The following is a 27,524-nucleotide window of genomic DNA, read 5'->3' as shown; positions in this document are numbered from 1 at the left end:
GCGGGCGCGTTCGTGAGTCCGAACGGCATCACCAGATACTCAAAATGTCCTAATGGTGTTTTAAATGCGGTTTTCCATTCATCCCCCTCCCGGATGCGGACCAAATGGTACGCACTGCGGAGGTCTAATTTGGAAAAAATGGTAGCTGATTGAAGGGGCGTGAAGGCTGAGTCCATGAGGGGCAGGGGGTATTTGTTCCGGATGGTGATGTCGTTCAGACTCCGGTAGTCGACACACGGACGCAGGGTTCCGTCCTTCTTGTCAATAAAGAAGAACTCTGCGCCCAGCGGAGACCATGACGCCCGGATGAGTCCCGCCGCGAGGGAGGAGTCTATGTAAGTGCTCAGGGCTTCCCGTTCTGGTTGTGAGATGTGGAAAAGTCTGGAGTCCGGTAATGGAGCCCCTGGCTGCAAGTCGATAGCACAGTCATACGGTCGGTGAGGCGGCAGGGATTGGGCGTTGTCTTTGCTGAACACCTCCAGCAGGTCGTGGTAGCAATGTGGCACGCCCTTGAGGCAGATGGCCTTGGGCGGGCCACCGCGGGAGGGGTCTCGCCCTGCCGTAGCCGACCGCAGGCAGTTGGCGTAGCAGTAGGGGCTCCAGCCCTGAATGGCGGGCCCCTCCCAGGAGATACCCACTCCCAGACGGTCGTGGGTATTGAGCCAGGGAAGACCCAATACCAACGGCACATTCCGGGAGGGCATTACTAAAAATTGGCGGTGTTCGACGTGGTTCCCCGCTACCCGGAGTTTTAGCGGGGCAGTGAGGTGGGTGACTTGGGCTAACAGTCTGCCGTCCAGGTCGACGATCTCCTTTGGGGGGTGGAGATCGATCAGCTGGCAGCCCAACGAGTCCGCCAGCTGGGGGTCAATGATGCACCCGTCGGCCCCCGAGTCCACTAGGGCCCGTACGGTTAGGGAGCTGGACGGGCCGATTAATTCGCTGTCCAGCTCCAATCGCGTAACGGGGGTTGTGGATTTGACCTCCAGAGGTCGCTGTGGTCGCCGTTTCGACGGGGACTTGCGTGGACCTGAGGTCTTCGGCTGGGGGCCTTGGGTGCGACGAGCCCCGGGGATAGTGCGGTCGTCCCCCCCCCCCCCCTATGATCATGGGTTCGGGGGATTCCTCCTGGCGCCGCACACGCTCGCTGCCGGGTGTGGTAGACCTGGACCGGCTTCGGGGCTCGTTGAGCCGCCGGCCGCGCTGCTCCCTCTGTCGCTCCCGAAGACGGTGATCCAGGCCGATGACTATGGCGACCAGGTCGTCGAAGGTGGTGCCAGCGTCGCGGGTAGCCAACTCGTCCTTGAGATCAGCGTTCAATCCGTGACAAAACACCCCCCTCAGTGCTCGGTCGCTGTAGCCGCTGCCGGCGGCCTGGATGCGGAAGTCGACGGGGTATTCCGCGGCTGAACGGGCCCCTAGGACGCAGTCCAGTAGTCTCCCCTCAGCTTCGGACTCCGTCACCGGATGATGGAGAACCCGGCGTAACTCGGCGACGAAGTCCGGGTACGAGGTGCACAGCTCCGGTCGGGACTCTCGGATGGCCAGCACCCATGTCTCGGCTTCATCACCGTGAGCAGGCTGGTGATGAAGGCAACCTTCGCCTCATCGCTAACGCAGGCGTATGGATGTTGCTCAAACACGAGCGTGCACTGCATTAAAAACTGAGCGCAGCGCGCGGTTTCGCCTGCGTAGCGTGAGGGAAGCGGTAGTTGAAGAGCGTGCCTACTCACGGGCGGGGAAGACTTGGTTGTGAGGGCAGAAATGCGTGCCTCAGTCGCCTCGAAGCGTTGAGCCAGCATGGTGGTAATTAGGCTGACTTCCGCGATGGCTCGGGCCAGCTGGCTCGAACGCTCCGCTTGCACGGTCAGGGCGGCGAGGAATCTGTCTTGGCCGGCGGGATCCATGGGTGGTCGGAGTATTATGTCACGGCACTCGAAGCTAGAGGGCAGGGCTCGAGTGACGAAAGGAAAGCGGGGAGGTTGGATCCAAAATACACGGCGAGACAGATACTCGTGAACAAAAAGTCTTTACTGAGGCACGCATGCAAAAATAACAGCAGGGAGAGGTAAGTGAGAGATCGGTGACGGCAGACCTGACGGCATGGAAGTAGCAATGGTGGCTTTCATAATACTCAGACGAAGACGGTATTGCGCGATCGGTAAATATAGTCAGAAGGCACGATCAAGGGAATGACAAACAGCTGATGATGGGAGGGGCCGTCTCCAGGGAGCAGCGGAGGAGGTGACAGGAGGGGCGGGGCGCGCCCCGGGCGGCGACGAGATGTGACCCTTTTTTTTCGGTCAGGGGCATTCCTTCAGTGTCGTCACGTACGGTCTCGTCACCAACTCAAAAAAAAGACTTCTGGATAGTTCAGCGCGAGTCTTAAAACGTAAAATATAGCTATATGCGGTGGAATCTTTGTAAAATACACTCAGTAGAAGTCATTTGAAGCCATTTTACAAATTATGGACACAACTTGTCCGGAGACGTCGGTTGATCTTTAAATAATAGTTCTGTTGCCGGCCATTCGTATTGGCAGTGATTGCAAATAATAATTGGATTGTAGCGGGCACTAGGACCAGGCATCTCACCTAGCAGGTGCACAGTAGGGGGTGGGTTTGTTGCATATATGTAGTGACGTGCAGGCAGGGGAGGCAGGTGAGGCAGGTGAGGCTGTGCCTCACCTGTCATCATGGATATATCAAATGACAAAATAAATTAAACAGTCATATTTATTCAGTGATTAGTACTTTAACGCTCTTCTACATTTAACGTCACCATTTTTGGATTTTTTTTTTCAAAATCGCTGAATTTTCACATTTACAGTTCAAATACTAAGTAGAGACGAGCGGTGAGGCACCAGCCGGCTGAGCCTCACCATGGATTGCGCAATCACTATGCTAACTGTGCTGGCTTCCTCTGCAGTGAGACTGCATTGCTGTCCCTCGGCACATCACTATTAAAGCTTTTAGTATATGAACTAAATTTCTACAGTTTAGATAATAAACACTGTACTACAGTGTTTATTTCATCGTATTTTTATCAAAACTGTGAGGCACCCTCATGACAGGGGGCGCTGGTGATTAAAGATTCTTCTTGCGACTCCTCGGCTGTAGAATAATAGAATTAGTGACAACAAGCTATAATAAACATTTAGCAAGTTAAAACATTTAGCAAGTTAAGGGCAACCATCCAGCCATTTTTTCGTGTTGTTTGGCCTCATTTTCAGAATGGTGGATTACATATCTAAATTGAAAGCATTTTCTAAACTGGACTTTCAATAGAAGCAGGAAAAAATAATTAAAGGAAGACCAACACCGGACTGTATTGCTCACAAACGGTGAGAATGTAAATCTCCTGGACAGCTTTTTTTGGCCAAGAAGGATCTCATTGAAACTATTGCTGAAGCAACAAAGTTGCTCCAGCTCGTGCTCACTGCTCCATCTATTACAGCATCAATGGAGCGGTCATTCTCAGCACAAAAGACTGAAAACATACAGTCGGAACAAGACTGATCAAGGACGACTTTCTTCACTGGCAGTGGTCTCCATTGAGACAGAGAGACTTGGACTTCATTTATAAGTAAAGGTAACACGATAATCACGTTTTTTTTAGTTTTTTTCTATGCTACAGTCTGTATACAGTATATAAAGAATGCTGACATGACATTTTAAACAAAAGACACTAAGTGCTGCCAGTAAAATGGTGAATAAGCTACTCTGTGGAGTTCATGTTTGTAAATCTGACTGAGTGCCTCACCAGCCAAGAACCTCACCGCACGTCACTGATACACACACACACACACACACACACACACACGCACGCACACGCACGCACGCACGCGCACACACACACACACACGCGCACGCACGCACGCACGCACGCACGCACACACACACACACACACACACACACACACACACACACACACACACACACACACACACCTATATCAGTGTCTGAAACTCATGGCAAAAAGTTAGCGGACAACCGGGCAGACAACTCTGAAAAGTTGCTGAACTGTTCGCTGAAGAAGCATCTTGGATAAGAAGCGAAACGTCCGACACCTTCAAAGAAGTACAGATGACTGCTGTGAAATGTAAATTTCTCCACTGTGAGACTAATAAAGGCATATCCAATCCAATCCAATCCAATGACGGCTGAAGAAACCTTTTCATCGATGGACCACTCCTGTACGACTGAGAGCTTACACAGACGCATCAAAAATAACAAAAACACCTATTGTGTCCCTGTTCTTTCATGCAGACCAAGGAGGATCCCTCCCATGTGGGAACTGGTGGGTGTGTGACTTCATCACCCCCATCCTCTTCTTTGCATATGACGAATCACCATACAGGGATGTTGTCACATGTTAATATCCCTCCTCCACGTTTGGTCACCATGGCAACGAGCACCGGTCCAGCCAACATCTTGTGGTGGTGAGAGGAGGTAGGAAGGAGGAAAACATCAAAAGGAAGGAAAGGAAGGAAAAAAGAAGCAGTTTCAAATCCAATCAGGAATATTTTTCAGGCTTAGTCGACAGAACAGTAAGTACTAAATGTTTTTCACCACCCTCATCTGTCAATATAGACAGAGATCATTATCATGAATAATTGGTAACGCGACCTGAAAGATGCTGAAGATTTTCCAATGACATCACATTGAGTCCTTTGTTGCGTGTTCAGCCAGTCTCACCTTGCCGAGACAAGCTTTTGTCTGCAAGCTTCATTCACTTTCAACAAATCAACAATGAAATACTGATGACTGAATAATGACTTGCATGATGGAAAGCTGGTTGTGTTTAGTGCAGTTAGGGGTGATTTCATAATTGTGAGGGCTTCAAAAGCTATTACATCATCCTTCCTTTGAGACATGTACCTTTAATGCGTCATTTTTTTTTTTTTTTTATAAAGTCATTTTTTGCCGCGGGCCACATTGTAGTTATGGTTTCCTCTCGAGGGCCGTTATGAATTTGGGGAACCCATTAGAATGTTTAAATCCCTTCAAATATTACATATAGAGCACACAGCAAATTAATGAATAACTCGTTTTCAAATCTGAAGTCAAGAATAATGACTTTTATTGTGGTTGACATCCAAAAATATGACATTTTGGCTCAAATTTTAGCAATCATCATGGAATTTAACAAGTTTGATTTGCTTTCGCGGGCCGAAAAAAATGATGTGGCGGGCCGGATTTGGCCCGCGGGCCTTGACTTTGACACCTGTGCCTTAATGGGTTTGTCACAATACTATTTTATTACACAACTACAACCTTTTTTTCTATCTAGGAGCACAGTACTGTAGTTCCTAAATTGAAATCTGGGACACACACACTGGTGTAAATATTCACTTTTCCACTGATTTTACTGTAGTACTGATAATTGTCATCCATCCCTTTTCCAGACCGCTTCATCATCATTAGGGTGACGAGGGGTGCTGGAGCCTATCCCAGCCATTTTCGGGCACTAGGCGGTGACACCGTGAATTGGTTGCCAGCCAGTGGCAGGGCACACAGACACAAACAAACATTCACTCTCACGCTCCGACCTCTAGAGTGTGGATATGCATGTTTTTGAAATGTGTGAGGAAATTGGAGGACTCAGAAAAAAAATATGCAGGCCCAAGGAGAACATGCCAACTCCACATAGGGAGGCCGGAGCGGGACGCGAATTTGCGACCTTGCACTGTGAAGCTGTGCAACAAATATCTGCAGTTTTTACTGGAAATTTCTATAACATAAATTGTATTATTATCTTTCAATCAATTTTCTATAACACAAATCCTGGTCAAAGTTGAGGAACGTTGTAGCCTAGGGGTCGGGAACCTTTTTGACTAAGAGCGCCATAAAAGTAAAATATTTAGAAATGTTTTTCAGGTAGAGCCACATACACGCACACACGCGCGGGCGGGCGCACACATACAAACGCGCGCGGCCACTTTTCAACAAAATGTCAATGTATTATGTAAAATAACTACCGTTAACATGAATGGGTTTCCGTTCCTCGTGATTGGAAAAAATCCAGGCAAACGATCGGAATGAAATTCAATTTTCCGGTCCAGAGGCGAAGTTACTGCTTGCTAGCCTGCACACGGCTCACAAGCTTCCACACTTGCTATCTGCAATATACTTCTTGCAGAAGTATATTGATGCTAACGTTAACATGGGCTTGTTAAAATGTCACTGACATTCGACTGTTTCATCGATTGGAAATGGAATTGTTTCATTGCTAATTAGAATCAGAACATTTTCTCTCCTCAATGGCGAATGCTCCGGTGCATTCAAGCTGAAGTGCACTCATTGGGCTCATTTAAAGGGGCGTTACCTGTTTCAACATGACGGCCAGTATCATCCAATCAAAATGGCGCTTTCGGCCAACCTAGGTCAATGTCATCCAATTAAAATTGCGCTTTCCGCCAACTGCAGCCCCAACAGGAAATGAACGGCGAAAAAAACAGAATATGTATTTAGTTTTATCGGTGAGCCATACGCAATCATCAAAAGAGCGATATATGGCTCACGAGCCATAGGTTCCCGACCCCTGTAGCCTATCAGATGACAGAGAAAGATAAATCATGACTCTCAAGTGAAAAGGGAACCTTGGAACTGAAAGACACATCCCTCACTGCAGCATTAATTTCCTTTCTTTTTAAGATCTATTTTTACACATTCAGAAGCCCTCGAGGGTTTGTTTAAATAGCAGACCTAAATAGAGCATCAAGATGAAGACAAAATGTCCTTGAGCTTCTGTGAAGAAATTAATCTTGACGTGCAAGAGCATCTCAAAAAATGAGAAGACCATGAAGTTTACATTGAAAGCAGTTAAAAAATAAAATTAAAATCCTGACAGCAATATGTTCTACAAGACCAAAAAAAACCCACCTTATTCTATCCAACCTTGGGTGCGGCCGTTATGCTGCTTTGTGTCAACTGCTTTAGGGCTCCATTTCCGAATGTCACACGACCAAATCCAGAAAACAAGTGAGGCATGATGAAAGTTATCTCCTTCTAAGTTTCTTGTGTCTCTTTGAATAACACCCCCACCACCTTTTTTGCTTGCTTTGCATGCTCCATTTTGTTACTCCCATCAAGAGGCACACACACACGCACACACACATGCACACACATGCATGCACAGCCACACACACAAACATTTTGTGAAACTAACAGGAATTGCAAGGGAAGTCCCAGGTAAATAGAGGTGCAAACCTTACCTTGTTTGGCGTTTCATTCAATTGTCCTGTCATTGATGCCATTCAATATTTCAATGTAATGGATACATGGAGTCAGGTATAAAATTTCTTTTTGCATTAAAAAGAAACAACACTGAGAATTTTGACCTTTACGTAAATTTGAGTGACTTCCGGATTGAGTGAATGCTGGCGCATATGTTGCCGCTGCGCACCTACAGAAAACCTTGTCCTGTGACTGTAAAGTGACCTTGAGAGTTTTGAAAGGCGCTTAGAAATCAAATGGATAATTATTATTATTATTATTGTTATTATTATTAAAAGGAAAAGACAATCAGACGGCTCCTATCTGAGAGAAGAGGGCTGAAAAAGTCAATCTATTGCTGTCTATTAGCTGTCTAAATAACGAGATGACTACCTAGCAATCTATGTGCTGTCTATTAGCTGTCGAACTAACTAGCTGGCTAGCTAGCAATATATTTGCGGTCTATTAGCTATCTGACTAATTAGCTGGTTATCTAGCTAGCTATCTATTTGCTAGCTGTCTAGATGGCTAGATATTAACTAGCTATTCGCTAGCTAGCTTCCGGGTTGAGTGAACGCTGGCGCATGTGGCTGCCGCTGCTCACCTACAGAAAGACTTGTCCTGTGACTGTAAAGTGACCTTTAGAGTTTTGAAAGGCACTGAGAAATCAAATGTATTATTATTATTATTATTATTATTATTATTATTATTATTATTATAATTATTAAATCAGAACAGAAAGAACTGTCACAGTCCTGGCCCACTTAATGTGTGCACATGGTCATGTTAACAAACAAAACATGCGTTTCTGCTCTAATACCGTATATTAAAGCTGTAGAAAAAGCACGACACAGTTCTTGAAAATGCGAAAAATTGTTGCAGGTAAAAGAGGTAAAAAAAACACTCAACACGTGTTACAAGAGTGCTACAGTTACGGCATCACATCACAGATGTTACATGGCATTTTTACTAGTTTTGGGATTAATCATAACGACAATATTGAATTGCCAGTCCAACCCTGCCCACATCTATCATGGTGTGAGGCCACGGAGTGAGGCAGCTTCGCATGAAATTATGTGCCATTGACCTTTCTTCTAAAACTGGCAACACATATAAAGATAATCTTTATAGCTTTAAATGTCAACTGAGTTTAGTGGTTGTAGTTCTGCGCGAGTAATGTGAGCAGTATTTATGAGTGCAGGTCTTCGGAAGAAGGATATTACAGTAGGACAGGGGTACTCAATCCGTAGATCGCGATCTATCAGTTAATCTCCAAGGTACTCTTGGCAGATCACATGACAAGCTGATCTGTCATTGTCAAGAACTGACGCGATACAAATAAAGTTACATTTAAATATAATGGGTACGTCATTTTGACTTCATCATTTCAAAAGTAGCTCCCATGCTGAAAAAGTGTGAGCACTCCTGCAGTAGGACAAAGTGAATCAGCGATGAATATTTCAGGATGTGGGAAGCTGACTCATGCTACTGCTTTCCAAACGGTGCATTGCCATTTAAAAGTTGTTTGAAACATACCGTTTCCCCAGGTTGTAATCTGAGTGTTTACACTCAGGCAAAGGCAACTCTACAACCACAACAAACTGTGCCTTGTTCACAAGTCATTGTTCGGGCTTTAATGTTCTGTTTAAGAATCCAAAGACGGGAACATAGACTAAAAGATCCATATTTGAGAGACAAAAACATCCATACAGTATTCGAGACACAATTCGATATAAGCGACAAAGTTTGAATTAACAATTCACAATATAGATGCACTGTCACATTATTATTATTATAATTACGTCACTAACAGTAATAATAATATGAATAATAATAACAATAACAACAACAACACAAAAATAATAATACTGTTGTGATTTCGCAACCGATTCTTCAATCGCCTTTTACCTCGAAATATTGCTTTAAAATGCCACTGGCACTCTTGCAGGCACTGCGTCATGTTAAAATGGACCAATGGATTAGACCCTGTTTTCAACCATTGCTTCGCCCCGGTGGAAAATGGGTTTTCGATTCTGCCTTTCGCCTTTCAAACGACTGGAGAAGAACGTGAGCATTCCTTTTATTTCGATGAAAGAGCAACGTCAAATTTTCATCACAATGGATTCGAGTGTTATTCAAACCTTTGTTGACGTGTTGTTATTTATATCCTTAATCCTTCCCCCCTGTTTGCCATTCTGATGGTTTGGTCCGATTTCCCTCTGTCTGTTTCAAGTTGCGCCTGCTTCTCCGCCCGTTTGTTTGCGTCTACTGGCCTCCGCCGACCCGATCCACTTACTGTGGCGTACTGAGAGGGAATCTGGACTACCTACCAAACATGGCCTCTGTGTCGTTACAATACATTGGATTATAAAATACAAAAGTCGTGCAGGTAAGAGAGGCTGTTGCTCACTAGAAACCCTGACGCAATGTTTATGTTACCTTCAGAACCGCAGATTGCACCTCTTCACACGTTTGCCAAAGTCACGCTCTGTTCATTTCCTTAAACCGGACAAACAACACCAAGACACTGGTCCGAGATACAAGTGGACATCATATAAATGAAAGTCGCAGAGGTGCTGTGATGATTGGAACGGACGTGCTGTTGCATTTCGGTCCATTTGCGACCAGACAGCTCCGGGTGCTTTAGGTCGCTCATGTAACACATTAGGTGCCCGCTGCGGTGTTAGATCTGTTTTAGTGACACATGCTCCATTTGTGAATGGGTTAATTGCCTAATTATAATTTGGCCAATGACTTGACGCTTGAGTCATTGCTGTTTGGAAAATATGCTGTAAGTGCTGTACATGCATTACATGTACAGCATGTATTACATGTACATCATGTACACGTAATGCGTACATGTCTGATTGTAGCTGGTTGTTGTGCGCCACTCTAAACGACATAACCACTCAAGAGACGCTCTTAAATCTATGTTTCTATGGAAATCATGAAATACATTTCTTGAATTTTGTCACGTTCCAAATGTAGACATAATTAAACTTGGTGCTGGACATTCAGACAGTAATAATAAGTGTCATTATTCTGCCCACATTCTTTGGCTGTCTTTTATAGCTGGTGATTGAATGCAGTTGTATTTACTGTTTATCTCTGGTTATTTGGTTCCGAAACCAAGCCTTTATAATTACCCAGTCAACTCATATGTTGCATTCACAAACGTGCACATTTTCATTGTTAAATGACTGAACATTTGATCTAGGTGTAGTCAAGAGAGCGATGATCCAAATTAGATGCATACTACACATACATCCACAGTCATCTTGTTAAGTCAGATCTTGACATTGAACAAGTACATCCCATGCCTCTGTTAATTGATTCAGAATTGAATCTCTTTATTAGTATATACATAACAAGTAGTGGGCCTCCAGGAGTCACACTCTGTAACTTAAAGTTTTTTTAATTCTTTTTTGTACGGATGGACAGACAGTAGCACACATTGTCCGGTCTTGTGAAAGGACATTGTAATTTGGGATGTCTCGATCAAGAGTCAGAGTCAGTGACATAAATGTAAGAGTTGCCAGTAGGAATAGATTCATCGGTCGTGCCTGCACAGGGACACACACGGACGGTGTATAATAGGCGACGGTTGTTGCATTCGCCTCTTGGAAGCCATATTAATGGAGCAAGAGAGTTAGATAACTCAAACATCACATGTCAAAATTATTATATAAATGATACAGGGATGTATTATTAAGTTGGCATTCTTAAAATGCACAGCTCTCGAGTAACCTTGAAGTGACATCATCATGCAGCACCTTTCTAAAAGGCACCGCTTGATAAGCATTACCTCTTCCCTTTTGTTAGTCAACTCACCCTCTGGTGTTAGGAAATGTTTGGGCTCCTATTTTGTTGATTGTTTGAACACATCGGTGCTGTTGACAGATACAGAAAACTAGCTAATAACCATGGAATAATGCAAAACAGTATTTGTCATGATTCAAACAAAGATTTACATTGCATTTTTTGCAGTAAATATTAGTTTTCACTGAGCATGTGCCATGCTTGCACCTGTTGCGGTTCTTTGCAACATATGGAACATGTTGTCAAACCAAATCCTGTATCATCGGATGGAAAAGAACCTCAATGTCTTTTAGCTGTGGTTCAGCTGACCAATTGATTGAGCATCACTGTGCCACAACACCAGATTTTTCTTGTTGCCACATGTTGGAGTAAGGGGATAGATAGGACATAGGCAAAATACGGCCCGCGGGCCACATACGGCGTTTTAATCCGGCCCGCTGAACTTGTCCAAATTATAGTAAAAACAGTGTCTGAAAGTCTGAAAAAGTTAGCGGACAACAACTCTGAAAAGTTGCCTGACCGGCCATAAAGAAAGACGACAAATCGCTAAAAAAAAAACATTTGCAAAATATATAGTTGTTTTTTAAATTAAGGCTGTACCTACCACAAATGCTACCTTGCTTAATTTACGGTAAATATCCGTGGCTGAAGATTTTGCTCCAGTTGTCGTTTGCCGTCATGGTGCACAATGCATTGTTTGCGTTGCGTTGTCTCCTACAAGCCACTGAGCGCCTTTCATAACTCTCAAGTACACTTTACAGTCACGGTATAATGTAAGTTTACCTTTTGCAGTGACACAAATTTTGTTAGCTTCTTTTGAATCTTTCTTCTGGGGCTGAGGTTCTGTGCATCTACTTTGGAAAATGATGCAAATGCACGACCTTGCTTCGGACTTTCCCAAGCGTTCTTGGGAAAGTCCGAAGCACGAAGCCGGCTTCTGATTGGCTACTGTGCCAAGTATGCAAATTTCAACTGTAGGTAGCCTATGTCTGTGTGCTTGGCAACGATACACGTGTACTGTTTGCACATGAAGGCGAGCGAGGGCGTCCGATTTTGCGAGTTTTGTAGAGCGCGTTGTGTAATACAGTAAATCCATCCATGATATTTGCGGAGATACTATTTTAACAGAAAAGTAGATATATATCGATAGCTTGAGTATTTCGTTGTGTAACGAATACTGTATGTATTGAATGTTGAAAGTGATTCAATTTTTCAATAAATGTTAATTTCTTTAACTTTCCACTTTTGATTGAAACTTATTAAAAACAGACCAATCTTGATGAATCACAGTGCGTATGTTATTTTAATCTATTTACATTTCCTCCTCCCGGTATCTGCAAAATAGTATGTAAATGCCATATCTTGCATATTACTTGAGACAAATGTATGAACTGATAAGGGCTATTTTTCACATTTGAAAGACTGTTAATAAATCAATCAAAAAACATCCCTTTCATCCTTTTGCTGCTGTGAAATGTAAATTTCTCCACTGCGAGACTAATAAAGGCAAATCCAATCCAATCCAAATTGGGTTGTAGTGTTCTTACTGTGCTATGAGGTTTGCACACACTACATTTAAAAGACAACCTACATCACTTTTTTTGTTTCCTAACTGACATCAGAAAAATGTTTTATTACATCTAAAATACCCAAAACATGCAGTATGATATTTTTAGTCAAATGAAAAACACCAATAAAAATGACAAAGTGTGCTGAAACTGCAAATAATCGAAACCGGAAGTGACCAGTTTCAGAAGGTCCTGCCCCCTTGTTCGTGGTGTCATGCCAAGACGTCTTGCCTTGCTCGAGAATTAAAACAATGGCTTCAGATTCGGAGAAGATGCTTTCTTGTTACTCATCCAGTTATGAATATGATTCAAATAGTTCTGAAGAGGAAAGCATACATGTTTGCAATCGATTAAATAATTTATTCTGTGTCATTTTGAGGCATCAGGGGGGGGGGATGTCGCACACAAAAAAAGGCAGAAGATGGCGACAAAGCTCCGTGTGGAAATGGCTCAACATTTTTGTCACAACACACAAGGATTCACCATCGCGTTATTTATGTGTTTTCCTTCTAATTTCGCCATCAACCCGGATCAACACGAAGTTTTCAGACCAAACAAAGTACCGCAAAATACATTGACGTGATCAAAGGACTGCTACAGTATGTCTTTTCTAGGTCAGGGGCGTTCCTTCAGTAACGTGACGTGGGGACTCGTCACCAACTCAAAAACAAGACTTCCGGAATATTAAGCGCAAGTCTTAAAATGTAAAATATAGCTATATGTGGTGGAATCTTTGTTAAATACACTCAGTAGAAGTCAGTTGAAGCGATTTGACAAATTATGGACACAACTTGTCCGGAGACGTTGGTTGTCCTTTAATGCTTTAGTATAAAGGCACAAACACTCCCTCCAAGTGCTCCAGGCCCGGCCCCTCTGTCAAATTTTAGAACCCATTGTGGCCCGCGAGTCTAAAAGTTTGCCCACCCCTGTGATAGATAGATGTAAACCAATTACAGTAAAGTCTCGTTATATCGATATTCAAGGGAGTCCGAAAAAATATCGATATAACCAGGACTATCGATATATCCGACCCTGTTTGCATGTAATTTTCTCTGTGCGTGCATAGAAATAGTATCGATATAACCGGGACTATCGATATATCCGATATCGATATAACGAGACTTTACTGTATCAAAATACAATCGATTATTCTTTCCTGGTTGGATGTTTGTATATTTAGCTTTTAGGTGCATATGCGCTGCCGATTGAGGCCCACTAGTATTATCCCTTCGATGCAACCCTTCAACTCAAAAACAAGACTTCCGGAATATATAATATATAATTTCCTCCCTCGCTTGCTGCCTTCCTTCCTTCCTTCCTTCCTTCCTTCCTTCCTTCCTTCCTTCCTTCCTTCCTTCCTTCCTTCCTTCCTTCCTTCCTTCCTTCCTTCCTTCCTTCCTTCCTTCCTTCCTTCCTTCCTTCCTTCCTTCCTTCCTTCCTTCCTTCCTTCCTTCCTTCCTTCCTTCCTTCCTTCCTTCCTTCCTTCCTTCCTTCCTTCCTTCCTTCCTTCCTTCCTTCCTTCCTTCCTTCCTTCCTTCCTTCCTTCCATTATTGAGTGATTGAACATTATTTCAACACAATGTTGTGTTACCGATGTCTGCAGCAACCGTGTGTCTGCAAGATGAGTGAATTTCGTTGATAGGTTGCAACTTGCTGCCGGAAACAAATTGAAAATAATGATAATAATACATTTCATTTTTAAGCGCCTTTTCTCCCCGCATTGGCTTGACTTTGACTTAAAGGACAACTGACGTCCCCGGACAAATTGTGTCCATAATTTGTAAAATGACTTATACTGAGCGTATTTTACAAAGATTCCACAGCATATAGCAATATGTTACTGTTGGGTTAAATTCATTTATCTTCGTGGCGGGGGACACCCTGAATTGGTTGCCAGCCAATCGCAGGGCACACAAAGACATACAACAGTCACTCTCACACTCACACCTAGGGACAATTTGGAGTGGTCAATCTGCCTGCTATGCATGTTTTTGGAGTGTGGGAGGAAACCGGAGGACCCGGAGAAAACCCACGCGGGTCCGGGGAGAACATGCAAACTCCACACAGAGAGGCCGGACCGGGACGCGAACCGGCGACCTCTGCACTGTGTAGCCGGTGTGCTAAACACTCTACTACCGGGCCGCCCTCACTGGAAAATTGAGGGAGACAAATGCCTAAAATTAATCCAGATATTAGTTGATAACATTGAACGAAGTTGCGTTTGAGGTTATTTGTTTTGCTTGAGGGAAGCGCGCCTCTGCACTCGTTAGTCCACTGTTCTCTGTTGTGTGTGTGTGTGTGTGTGTGTGTGTGTGTGTGTGTGTGTGTGTGTGTGTGTGTGTGTGTGTGTGTGTGTGTGTGTGTGTGTGTGTGTGTGTGTGTCAGCGCAAACATGTACGTACGCAAGTGCCAAATCACAAGGTTTCAACCAATCAGCGCAGACACAGCTAATGTCAGATCAAAAAAGCTTTGGTCTATTCTACGACAGCAGCTCAGCTGTTTATATATACCGTGTTTTCCAGTGTATAAGTCCTTCTTTCTCATTTTTTTTCTGCGAGACCTCACTTCAACCACTTCAACCCTTCTTGTTTGTTTTTGCATGACTACATTACGTCACTTTACATATGTCACTACCTCACTTTACATACGTCACTACCTCACTTTACATACGTCACTACCTCACTTTATATACGACACTACCTCACTTTACATTCAGAAATTACATGTATAGTCTGTTGTCAATTCTATGTCTTTTTTAGCCACGTCAGCCAACTATTATTAGTGCCTTGCATGCTGCGTCCGAGAGGACATTAATTTCATCTGTGCTGAATGTCATTCATATTAGCATATTTGACAATAAAGTTGACTTTTACTTTGACTTTTTATACGCAGGTGCGCCTTATCAGAATCAGAATCAGAATCAGAATACCTTTATTCGTCCCGCAATGGGGAAATTTGCAGTCCACAGCAGCAATTGAAGAGGGATGGGGTTGGGGTGGGAGTGAAAGGATAGAAAACAAGATATTCTAAGCATAACAAAATAAAAATGTCAACTGTATACTGTGCAAATGTAGATGTGCAAAAACCGTTCTATAAACAAGACTACATAGTGCAGAATCAAGAAATGCATTTAGATATATTGCAACAACCCATATTTACAAGTGTCCAGTTTTTTTGTTTTTTTTTTCACATGTGATCATTGAGAATTGTGAAGCCTGACAGCAGTCGGTAGGAACGAGCGGCGGTACCTCTCCTTCTTGCAGCGCGGGTGTAATAGTCTCTGGCTAAAGGAGCTACCCAGAGCTGTCAGGATGGGCAGGAGGGGGTGGGAGGGGCTGTCCGTCATAGCTTTTAGTTTAGCTAGCGTCCGTCTGTTGCCCACCTCCTCTAGAGAGTCCAGCGAGCAGCCCACGACAGAACTGGCCCGCTTGACAAAGCGCTCCAGTCTTTTTCTGTCCCGGGTGGTGATGCTGCCTGACCAGCAGACAATGCCATAGTGGATGGCTGATGCCACCACAGAGTCATAGAAAGTCTTTAGGAGTGACCCCTGAACTCCAAAAGACCTCAGTTTCCTGAGGAGGAAGAGGCGACTCTGTCCCTTTTTGATTAGGGCATCCGTGTTTGTTGTCCAGTCCAGTTTATTGTTGAGAGTAACACCCAGGTACTTGTAGGAGGTCACCCTCTCAATGTCCGAACCCTGGATGTTCAATGGTGCAGGTGAGGATTGTTTCCTGCAGAAGTCCACCACCAGCTCCTTGGTTTTCCCGGTGTTGATCTGGAGGTGATTCTGCTGGCACCAGTCAACAAAGTCCTTTGTCAGTCCCCTGTACGCCCTATCGTCTCCCTCTGTAATGAGGCCGACAATAGCTGAGTCGTCAGAGAACTTCTGAAGGTGGCAGGTTGGGGTGTTGTAATTGAAGTCCGAGGTGTAGAGGGTGAAGAGGAATGGAGCCAGGACTGTTCCCTGCGGCGCTCCGGTGCTGCAGAGAAGCCTGCCCGACTCACAGTTCTTTACTCTCACGTACTGTGGCCTGTTTGTGAGGTAATCTGTAATCCAGGATGTGAAGTGATGGTCGACTCCGGCATGCTGCAGCTTGTCCCCCAGTAGACTTGGCTGGATGGTGTTGAAGGCACTGGAGAAATCGAAGAATGTGATTCTCACCGTGCTCCCAGCATTCTCCAGCATTCTTTATATTGGATTGGATTGGTTGGATTTGCCTTTATTAGTCTCGCAGTGGAGAAATTTATGTAAAGTAATATTGAGCCACAACAGGCCTCGCAACTGTTGTCAGCAGCCACGACTTAATTTCCCCCTGTAGAAGTAGTATGTAACCCCAGCCTTTACTGTAATGCCTTATAACATGGGGTGTCAAAGTCATTTTTTGCTGCGGGCCACATTCTAGTTACAGTTTCCTTTCGAGGGCCATTATCAATTTGGGAAAGACATTCGAATGTTTAATCCCTTCCACATATTACATATAGAGCGCAAAACAAATTAATGAATAGCTCGTTTTCTAATTTGAAGTAAAAAAAATATGACTGTTATTGTGGTTTACATGGGACAATTTGAAATTTTGGTTCAGACTTTAGCAAGCATCGTGGCACTTGACATGCTTGATTTGCTTTCACGGGCCAAATAAAATTATATGGTGGGCCGGATTTGCCCCCCGGGCGTTGACTTTGACACCTGTGTCTTATAACGTGGTGTACCTTATATAGAAGGTGCGCCTTGTAGTTCAATGGGGGGGAAAATTAGAAAATACACAATTAATTGGGGGTGCGCCCTATACACCGGAAAATACAGTGCGTGTGTGTATATCTATATACACACACACAAACACACAACACATAAAACTCACCTTGTGGAGGAGTTGGGGGTTGTTCTGCATTACTTGATTCAGCTCATTTGCACATTTTTGGAAGTAGTTGTAAAAAAAAAACAATAAAAAATATGAAAATAATATATAACATAAATAATAAAAACTTGTTAAAAAAATAATATCTGGTCTAATTTCACACTTCATTGAGATCGAAGTGTTTTAGTACAATACATGGGTACATGTTTTGAAAGGGGCTTATAACTAAAATGTATTGTTGTTATTGTTATTGTTAATAGTTTTTGTTATTGTTATATTAGGGAGTGACATAAATCAGTCAGTGTAAGGATGCACATAACTCCTTTGTGGGATAATATTGCTCTTGGTAACTTCATATCCCAATGATAAACTGTATTTTATCTGAGATAATTAAATGTGGATGTCCTCAAACAGGTGGTTTCTTTTCTTGACAGTCTTTCTGACGGAACTAATCCTACCAGAGTGGATGTCTTTAACCTGCTGATATTTATATGCTTTCTTGTTCTAGTCTTCATGTTTCACTGATCATATTAGATATCTGGCCGAGACACATGTTGATTTAGTATGCAAGGTTCTCTCATGAAATCCAGCCGACATTTGGTGACAGAATGTGGCCAGTGACTGAAGCCCCCTCCCCATCCCTAAAAAAAATCCCAGCCCTGCTTGGATGATGATGGCATCTAATCGCCATGACATTCATGAGCACCAGACACTTGTTTGTGTTTGGCGCACCACATTGCTGCCAATGAAATGGGATAATGTCGTTTTGTTTCACCATTGTGCACTGAGACAGGGTAATCATCGTAATAGTTTTTTTTTGCCATTTCATTGCAAACCACTGTACTGCCAAATTGTATTTTAATTATCATTTAAACTTTTTGAACCTTGAATTGCAATCAAATTGGAGTGCATAAAATATAAACATTTTAATATGTTGTCAGTGATAATAAACATAGTTTCACATCTGAAAGTCTTCACACAGATGTTGTCATCTGAGCAGCTTGCTTCGCCCACGCACAAGATTAGGGATAGCAATTGGTGATGTGCCGGGATTATGGCATGCTCTGTGTCCCCTCAGAGCTTTTTTTCCCCCAACATAGGTTCTCAGCACTCTCATGCAATTTTTCATCTGTGCACACGCTTCATAGTCCATTTTTCCTTCGCAGAAGTCTTTGGACTGATGTCTCAGCTCAGAGCATTTTTGACCTCGTCACATCGAAACCCCATGCCAACTCCTGCGAACTGCTGGGGCAGGTCAAGAATAGCACCAGGGCTGTTTCCTGAAGAGCGTTCACTTGTACAAAGTTATACCGAAGTAGCTCCTGAAAAAAAGCTTATACATGAGCAAATGTAACCCTGCTCAAGACGTGCTTTAACAATTTACTATGGAGTAAATGCTTGTTTGTGGAGTAGCACCGGTAAAAAATGGGGCATGTGAATACTCCAGGAGTAGACTTGCTATGCTAAAGGGGTAGATTACGCTTGAGAAGAGTTGATTACATACTGCATTTCATGCTCTGTTGTACTTCTGCAATCTTTCCTCTCTCTCGGGCATCCTTTGAAGGACAAATCCTTTATTTGTGTGAATGTTCCACAAAATTTACAGTGGTGAAAGATATTTAGCAACAACATTAGTGTAGCACCGATACAAATGTTTGCCATGTAACCACAACGAAACATACACTGTATAAAGAACAAACAACGTTGTCATTTTGCTTCAGACAATGCAAGGCCTCACAGACTAGCCCAAGCATTGAACACCATCGACAAGCTGTGCTTAGCCCAGACCTTGCCCCTTCGGACTTTCACCTGTTTGGTACATTTAAAGCGTTCACAAGAAACACTAGATTTGAAAGTAAAGTCTCTTTGATTTTTCCAAATTTGCTTATGTGATTAATGTAACCTTTCCTGGCACCCATTTTCCTAAGCCCCCCCCCTTCTTTTTTTTAACGCAAAAGCTGAACAAGGTCTTATTTGTCTGTGTTATGCATGGTCTTTCATTACACGTCCTAGTTCAGGAGGAGGTTTGGAGTGTACGGATAACCTGATCCACGACACTGTGCAATATCAGCCTTTGTGGTGAGCAAATGCAAATGAGCAAAAACACAGCAATCCACATGCATGATAGATGGGCAGCAAGCTGTGTGTGCTATTGATAGCCACAGGCCTGTGCCTCAGTGTTTCAACGGTTCAGTCGTTTTTGGCTACATAGTGGCTATGCTTCCTCTTACACTGTATTAAATGTTTGTAACTTTGGGAGTCTAGTTGAAACACTCTATTTAAATATCACAAATATAGCAAGTATAGCGTCTTTTATTTATCTAGATTACTAGCTGTGCATATATACTTCAAAAGTGTTGAAACAAATATTGATTTAAAAAAAGCATTAAAATTGAATGAGTGTTGTACGTGTATCGTATTGTTTTGTCATTTTGACTTGAAGATGGCACCACGAGAGTTGCTGCCTTAACAGCAGCTACTTTCTATACGTATTTTGTTCTTCTGCTTCCTTTCATATCTGAAACTGAACCTTTAGATCTCCCTCCACTGAGCCGTTACCACACGTGCCTCTTGGTAGAAAGAACATCACTGTCTACCCCAGTGGGAGATCTGAAACGGCACGGAAGCACTTTTTAACGTGTTAAGTGCAAAAACATCACTATTGCAGTTCATATGTATTAAAATGCATGCCCAAGCCAATTTTGACAGACAAATTAGCCACGTGCCTGAGTAGATAGAGAATGTGGGAGATACCTTGCCACTTCCTGTTTTAACTCATCACTGGCAACATTGCGAAATGGGAGTGCGCGTCCGATAAAATACATGCATAATTGATGCTCCGTTAAAAGGGATTACTCCAGCTCAAAAGCATCATCTGATTTGCATTGGTTAATTTCGATCACATTTATTTATTCATCTTTTTATCTATCAATTTATTTATTTATTCATTTATTTGATTAAACCTAAAAATCTATATTTAGGTTACTCACTAAACAATCATTTTCCTCATGAAACATTTTCTCAAAGTAGCAATTATTTGTGGAGCAATATTAGGGTTCATTCACACGAGGAGGTCTGTCTACGTCAATTTGTCTGACCTAAAAAAACAGCAATAGGTTTTCCTCATGATACTTCCTTAGCATTTTCTATTCTTGAAACGTATAAAAAAATGAAAGTGAATGTACATGTACTGATGTCATGAAATCATGCAAAAATAATAATACATAGTGTCATGAAATATGTAAAATTTGTACAAACCCTCCAAACTGTCCTTGGGGGTGTCGGAGCTTGTCAGCAATTGCAGTACAACTCTAATGTAGGTGATCTTTGGTTGGCACATAAGATCGATAGAGACACTATTCTCGCTTATCAAAAGCCACAATATGATCAAAATGATCATTTCAAAATACTTCCTGAAATAATTTTATTGATCTGATTAATCAATTTCTGCAGTCTGAAAAGCAGCTCAAAGACAAAAACTTTGGTGAACAATACAGTACACAGAACATAATGTTTTCTTGTGTGTGCTGAAGTGCTCTCATGTATTTTTTTTTTGACAACATAATTCGAGCATCTTAAAATTACTCTCAAATTTTTGTGACCCGCTGTTCACCATTTTTTCCATGAGACAAAAAGAGGTGCATTTTTACCTTTTTGACCGGATACCAGTCATTTGCTATCTAAATAAACCTCTCAAATGTGACATTAGTAGTAGTACAACTGTCAGTTGAAGTAACAACCAGGTGGAGACTTCAACTAATTTCGTGTCCTTAACCCTCTGCTACAAGGTAGCCTTTGGCTAAACTCTCCAGTGTTTAGACAATAAATATTCTTCTTTCCTCATGCAATTCTACTGTCAGAGTGGTGAAGGAGAGTAGTCACAATAGAGCATGGGCCAGGCAGGACACAGTGCCATTTAAGGATACACGCCAATGAACCCAGTCAGCCCGGTCATCCCAGCTATTTTGGAACTGTGGAAGTGGGTAAACACTGTAATACATTACAGCTACATTTGTGGTTTTACAGTGTCATCCCAAACCTTCATTGCAATCTGGTATTCCTTTTATTTTTATATATTCATTCATTAATTTCACGACCCACTTTATCCTCACAGATGTCGTGGGGGGTGCTGAAGCCTATCCCAGCTGTCTTCGTGCAGTAGGCAGGGGACATCCTGAACTCTTTTCCAGCCAATTGCAGGGCACACAGAAACAAACAACCATTTATACTCACACTCAAAACTAGAGACCATTTTGTCGTGTCCAATCAGCCTGGCATGGATGTTTTTGGAATGTGAGGGGAAACTGGGATACCCGGATAAAACCCATGAAGGCAAACACACACACACACACACACACACACACACACACACACACACACACACACACACACACACACACACACACACACACACACACACACACACACACACACACACACACACACACACATACAGTTGCGGCATGTTTTGCAAAGTGGACAATCATTGCTTCAGCCACTTATTTTTAAGATACGGACTCAGCCGTGCTCAAAACTGTAGTGTACTCAATACCCCTCTTGTCGTCTCTGCCCGCTCTCTGTCACACGCTTGCTGTAACAAGGGTATTCATCGTCCTTTGAAAAGACATAATGTTGCAATTGTTTTTTCTTGGATTAATGTTATAATCATGAGAAGCGGCGGCCCGGTAGTCGAGTGGTTAGCACTCCGGCTTCACAGTGCAGAGGTCGCCGGTTCGCGTCCCGGTCCGGCCTCCCTGTGTGGAGTTTGCATGTTCAGTTTGCATGTTCTCCCCGGGCGCGCGTGGGTTTTCTGCAGGTCCTCCGGTTTCCTCCCACACTCCAAAAACATACATGGCAGGCAGATTGACCACTCCAAATTGTCCCTAGGTGTGAGTGTGAGAGTGACTGTTGTACGTCTTTGTGTGTCCTGCGATTGGCTGGCAACCAATTCAGGGTGTCCCCCGCCTCGTGCCCGAAGACAGCTGAAGTAGGCTCCAGCCCCCCCCCCCCCTAGTGACCCTAATGAGGAATAAGCGGTGGATGGATGGATCATGAGAATCTAACATCGAAATCTTGGTGACATTTTCGATCAATTGTCCCTGGTGACTGGATTTTTTGATGACTCAGACAGCGCCATACTGTATTTTTGGGATGTATTTCTGTCTGTTGTGTCTCAGTCTGTACCTTAAATGGGCGCCGACACTTGCCTGTGTGTTTCCTGTTTGAATCTCTGTGGCTTCAAAGTCCCTCCTGTGTCTGGTGCTTCCATTTGTAGACAGATAACTTGATTTTCCTTCAAGTATTGTCTGTTTCTTGCCAGCGGTGTTAGTTGTAAAGGTTCCTTCAGGTTTATACACAAGGCAAGTTCAATCACTAACCTCTGACGATGGAGTCTTTGCAAATAAGTTTCTTCTTCCTGTGTCACTTTATGTCGCGATGGACATGTTTCATAAACTTTTTCCACACTGACTTCTTATTAACCCCACCCAACTTGATATAGTGCACTAGTTCACCAAATCACACAGAATGATTCCTGGACTTACTTGTTCTCTAGCTAAAACATCAGTTGCATGATGCTTTGTTTGTTTTTGTCTTGGATTTACTCAATTTATCTGTCTCCTGGAAACTACCATGTCTGCGCCCAAGCCATTCACGTGATTTTGATCCATGCTATTCCATCCAGAAGAATCTCCATTTAATTTATTTCTCTTTTCGTGACAGAATGAGAATGCCTGAGGGAGGCAGTTAGAACCTTCCACTGGAGAGAGAGAAGCTGACATCATACGGGGTTGGCTGCGGTTGGACCCAGAGACCCCTCTGGGGTGTGGGGGTGAAGGACCCTATCAGACTTGTGTGAGTCTGGACCATGGGGGATGGAGGCATCGGTGCAATCGGAGGAGAAGGGATCAACCAGTCCCACGTCCTGTTTGACAAATTTGTCCAGGCAACCACATGCAAAGGCACACTCAAGGCCTTCCAGGAGCTGTGTGACCACCTGGATGTCAAGCCCACAGAGTACAGGGTCTTTTATCACAGGCTCAAATCTAAACTCAACTACTGGAAGGCTAAGGCACTCTGGGCCAAGTTAGACAAGAGGGCCAGCCAGAAGGAGTATAAGAAGGGCCGTGCCTGTACCAACTCAAAGGTATCGCTCACATTTGAACCACTGTTCTAAGAAGTGATTCTGTTTTCTCTTTGGGCTTTCAATTTAATGTCTGTTCATTACAACCCATACCTGGGCAATGTTTCATGACCCAAGTTATACGTTTGATGTCCTCCCAGGGCCAAAATGAAAGCCATGTCATGGTTATACAATACAGTGATAACAGATAACACAATCAAATTTGCAAGTTAATATTAGACCCTTTGCCAAGAGAATGTGTACCATAATTGGTTTAAGACCAGATGAACTAATTCACCAAAGATGTTGACCAAATTAAGAAAGCAGTAAAAGTAACTCAATAACATCTTTTGGGGGTCCTTCTCCTTCATAGCCCAACGTTGGTTAAGGGTGAGCTATGTCGAAACAAGATCCCATGACGCTTAATAAAATCCAATATTTAAAAACAAATCTCGTAATTTTTCTAACTTTGACACTAGTGTCTGATCATTGGCGCTGGACCGTGTGGCTTACGAACAGCCATCGAGCTTGCCTTCCTGGGTGCCAAAGTGGTGCTGTTGGAGAAGAGAGATGCCTTCTCCAGGAACAATGTGCTCCACCTTTGGCCCTTCACCATACAGGACCTGAGGGGGCTGGGGGCAAAGAAGTTTTATGGAAAGTTCTGCGCCGGTGCTATTGATCATATCAGTGAGTTGATGACAGCACAATGTGACAATCTGTGTTTAACAAATAATTTGCCTCATTTAATTCGTGATCTGTATTTGGAGCAGGGATGATGTAATCATACTTATTTTGTAGGTATTCGTCAACTTCAGCTAATGCTGCTTAAAGTGGCTCTCCTCCTGGGCATTGAAATCCATGTCAATGTAGAGTTCAAGGGGCTTATTGAACCTCCCGAGGACCAAGCGAGTGAAAGTGAGTCATACACATGAAAAACAACGTGGTTTGGTTGTAACACAATATTTGCAGTTTTCTCTAATGTTGCATTTGTTGGGTGTTTTACAGGGATTGGCTGGAGGGCTGAGGTCCACCCCAGGACACACCCTGTCAACGAGTTGGAGTTTGATGTGATTATTGGAGCGGATGGAAGGAGAAACACGCTGCCAGGCAAGTCATCCTTTCCATTTTCGTCAGCTGTGAGCATGTATTCCTTATGCAAGTGAGCATACAAAAATGGCAAGATTATTCTTGGTTTCATAGGACGTAAATATGTGCATCTGTTGTCCATGTATGCACTGACCTTAAAACCACCGAGAGGGTTTGTGACTTTTGTTTCGACATACTGCTCAACTATATTCTGTAAATCATTGCCATGATTCCGTCCCCATGTGACTCTCGTTATTTTTACAAATTATGTAGTTGATTGTGGTTAATAATAGATGACATGAAATAAGAAGTCCAACTCTTAAAAGATGTAAGGTTATTCCGTCTCTGTCTAAAGAGTTAATGTCCTTATCATTTAGGTTTTCGACGGAAGGAATTCCGTGGCAAACTTGCAATCGCCATCACGGCAAATTTCATCAACATGAACACGACAGCAGAGGCTAAGGTCGAAGAAATCAGTGGAGTGGCCTTCATTTTCAATCAGAAGTTCTTTCAAGACCTCCGAGAAGCGACAGGTGCAAATTGCAGAAATTTCCCATTTTGTAGAGAAGAACACAACTCGGTTTACACAATCAGATGTTCAGCCTCATCTCTCCTTTCTCTGCTCTCTTTGCAATCTGTCAATACAATTTTATAAAGTTTTGATACAAGTTTTTGCTGACATAGCTATGTTCACAGAGCTGTTTTGTGCTCTCTGTCACATAATTGCAACTCTTGTCCTGCACTGAAGGCAATACAGTCGTTTGAGTTTGTTGTGTGACACACCCTTTTTTATTGTTTTTTTAAATGTTGTCTTTTTAGGCATTGACCTGGAAAATATTGTCTACTACAAGGATGACACACACTACTTTGTGATGACTGCCAAAAAACAAAGCCTGCTGGAGAAAGGAGTCATTCTGCATGTGAGTGATCAAAAAGCGGAATGTGTGTGTTTGCGTGTGTTTGCGATGGTAAATTGTCAAATACAATTAAAACGGTCTAGTAGACACTAGCTTCACACACGCACAGCCATTTGATTCTTTCAGTCTTCTCTGTTTTCTTCAACAGCCTGATGTTCTAACCGAACCAACTGTGGCGAGCACTCAACTGTCAACTCAAGCACACTTACTTTTAATCTTTGTGGCCCTTGCGATAGACATTTTCTTTCCTCTCCTTGGCTCACGTCCACAGGAAAGCAGCAAAACAAATCTGCCTTCCTGTAAAAACATTATTCAAGGTGTGTCATCATGGCTGCTGGTGTTTTTGTGTTAAAATAACAATTATCTCTTCTACTTCAAATGGTTTTGGTGTACAAGTACATTTTATGCCAGAATGAGCAACTTAATCACAGAGGAGGAGGAATAACAGTTGAACAAAGTTAAAAAACATGTCTCTCCTCTGCTCTTTCTCCATGGAAAGGAGAAAAGAGGGCCGGAAATGCTTTCAGGAGAGAAGTGTGGCTACATGCCCCTATCAGGATATATCGACTGACAACTTTCACCACTCTCACCTTGTGCCAGTTCTGGCCTGGCATTAGACAACCCATAAGGGTTGAAACTTGACCAAAAGAATGTACCTCCCACCGGCCGCGATGAAGACAGATCACTCCCAAAGCATGCAGCGATATGATACTACATGTTTGAGAGACTTGAAAAGAACAGTTCATTCTACACTCTGACACTCAAAGCGTTGAGTTGCTCAGTGATTTATGACACCCACTGAATATTTTCAGAGTTGAGTTGTGTATTCAGGTGCAATTTCTCACCTACAGTATTTCCTCTTTGAACATATTTGACATATTCATCTGTGCCCCTGCATTCACAACCATTTAAATTGTTCTCTCCACATTGTGATCCAGACACTTGGTAATTTTGACATTGCATTGTTTTGTTCAGTAAAGACTTTCAACCTCATTACATGACATTATATTCTATTCCTTTATATGTAGTTAAGCAACAAAAATGTAATGTATGAGGCCCATTAAACTCTTGTGTTGAATCATATGTGGTGGCATGTAGGTGGCATTTGCAGTTCGTAGTTGTACCTCCAGAAAGTCACGTGCAGACATGAGACATGGCCTGATAGTTTGCAGATAGTAGATAGTTTATTTTTAAATGCCCACTAACATGCTACTCCGGCTTTATGTGGAGGTTTTTTGTTCTCATTTAAGTTTTCCTGCTCTTTCATTTTATATGCGTAGTATCACCCATGCTCTTATTAGTCCATTGCACATTGTAATGGGATAGGAATACAGAGTTGCTGCGATTTAAGTCATAATTGACCACCTTTTTTGTTGCCTCTGCAGGACTATGCAGACACAGAGATGCTGCTTTCCAGAGCAAACGTGGATCAGGTTGCCCTCTTGTCTTATGCCCGTGAGGCGGCCGATTTCTCAACGAACCACCAGTTGCCCACTCTTGATTTTGCAATCAACCACTACGGCCAACCTGATGTCGCCATGTTTGACTTCACCTGTATGTATGCATCGGAGAGTGCCGCCATGGTGCGCCAGCGAAATGGCCACAAACTGCTGGTATCGTTAGTGGGAGACAGCCTGTTGGAGGTGAGTGTTATTCACAGTGTTTCTCATCTGTATTTGCTCTTTTGTGGCTTTGTTTGGGACCTGAATATGTTGCTGTGTCCAGCCCTTTTGGCCCATGGGTACTGGCATTGCCCGAGGTTTCTTGGCAGCCATGGACTCAGGCTGGATGGTGAAGAGCTGGGCTCAGGGAAAACAACCATTGGAAGTGCTGTCTGAGAGGTGAGCATGTGGAAACACTGATACAGCCACAGCAAACTCAACTCAAATGTATGTATTCATTCCTCTTCAAATACACCCCTTTAATCTTGGAGCAGTTT

The 27,524-nt window shown here is 43.1% G+C and overlaps 1 protein-coding gene across 1 annotated transcript in view; it reads left to right on the top strand.

Annotated features, from left to right (window-relative positions):
- Positions 1-4,423: 4,423 nt before the first annotated feature.
- Positions 4,424-27,524, top strand: part of mical3a (microtubule associated monooxygenase, calponin and LIM domain containing 3a) — an 86,682-nt gene continuing 63,581 nt past the window's right edge. The window contains exons 1-11 of the mRNA XM_088997154.1: positions 4,424-4,550; positions 9,167-9,285; positions 9,452-9,607; positions 23,183-23,606; positions 24,062-24,269; positions 24,381-24,497; positions 24,588-24,689; positions 25,046-25,201; positions 25,488-25,588; positions 26,971-27,228; positions 27,311-27,426. Of these exons, the coding sequence (XP_088853280.1) occupies positions 23,328-23,606; positions 24,062-24,269; positions 24,381-24,497; positions 24,588-24,689; positions 25,046-25,201; positions 25,488-25,588; positions 26,971-27,228; positions 27,311-27,426 (1,337 nt within the window). The 5' untranslated portion in view covers positions 4,424-4,550; positions 9,167-9,285; positions 9,452-9,607; positions 23,183-23,327. The remainder of the gene's footprint in view (positions 4,551-9,166; positions 9,286-9,451; positions 9,608-23,182; positions 23,607-24,061; positions 24,270-24,380; positions 24,498-24,587; positions 24,690-25,045; positions 25,202-25,487; positions 25,589-26,970; positions 27,229-27,310; positions 27,427-27,524) is intronic.

This window comes from Hippocampus bargibanti, linkage group LG05 (assembly GCF_051943395.1).
Source record: "Hippocampus bargibanti isolate YZ-2025 linkage group LG05, ASM5194339v1, whole genome shotgun sequence".
NCBI lineage: Eukaryota > Metazoa > Chordata > Actinopteri > Syngnathiformes > Syngnathidae > Hippocampus > Hippocampus bargibanti.
The sequence above is the reverse complement of the archived record's forward strand: the minus strand, read 5'-3'. Positions and strand labels throughout refer to the sequence as shown.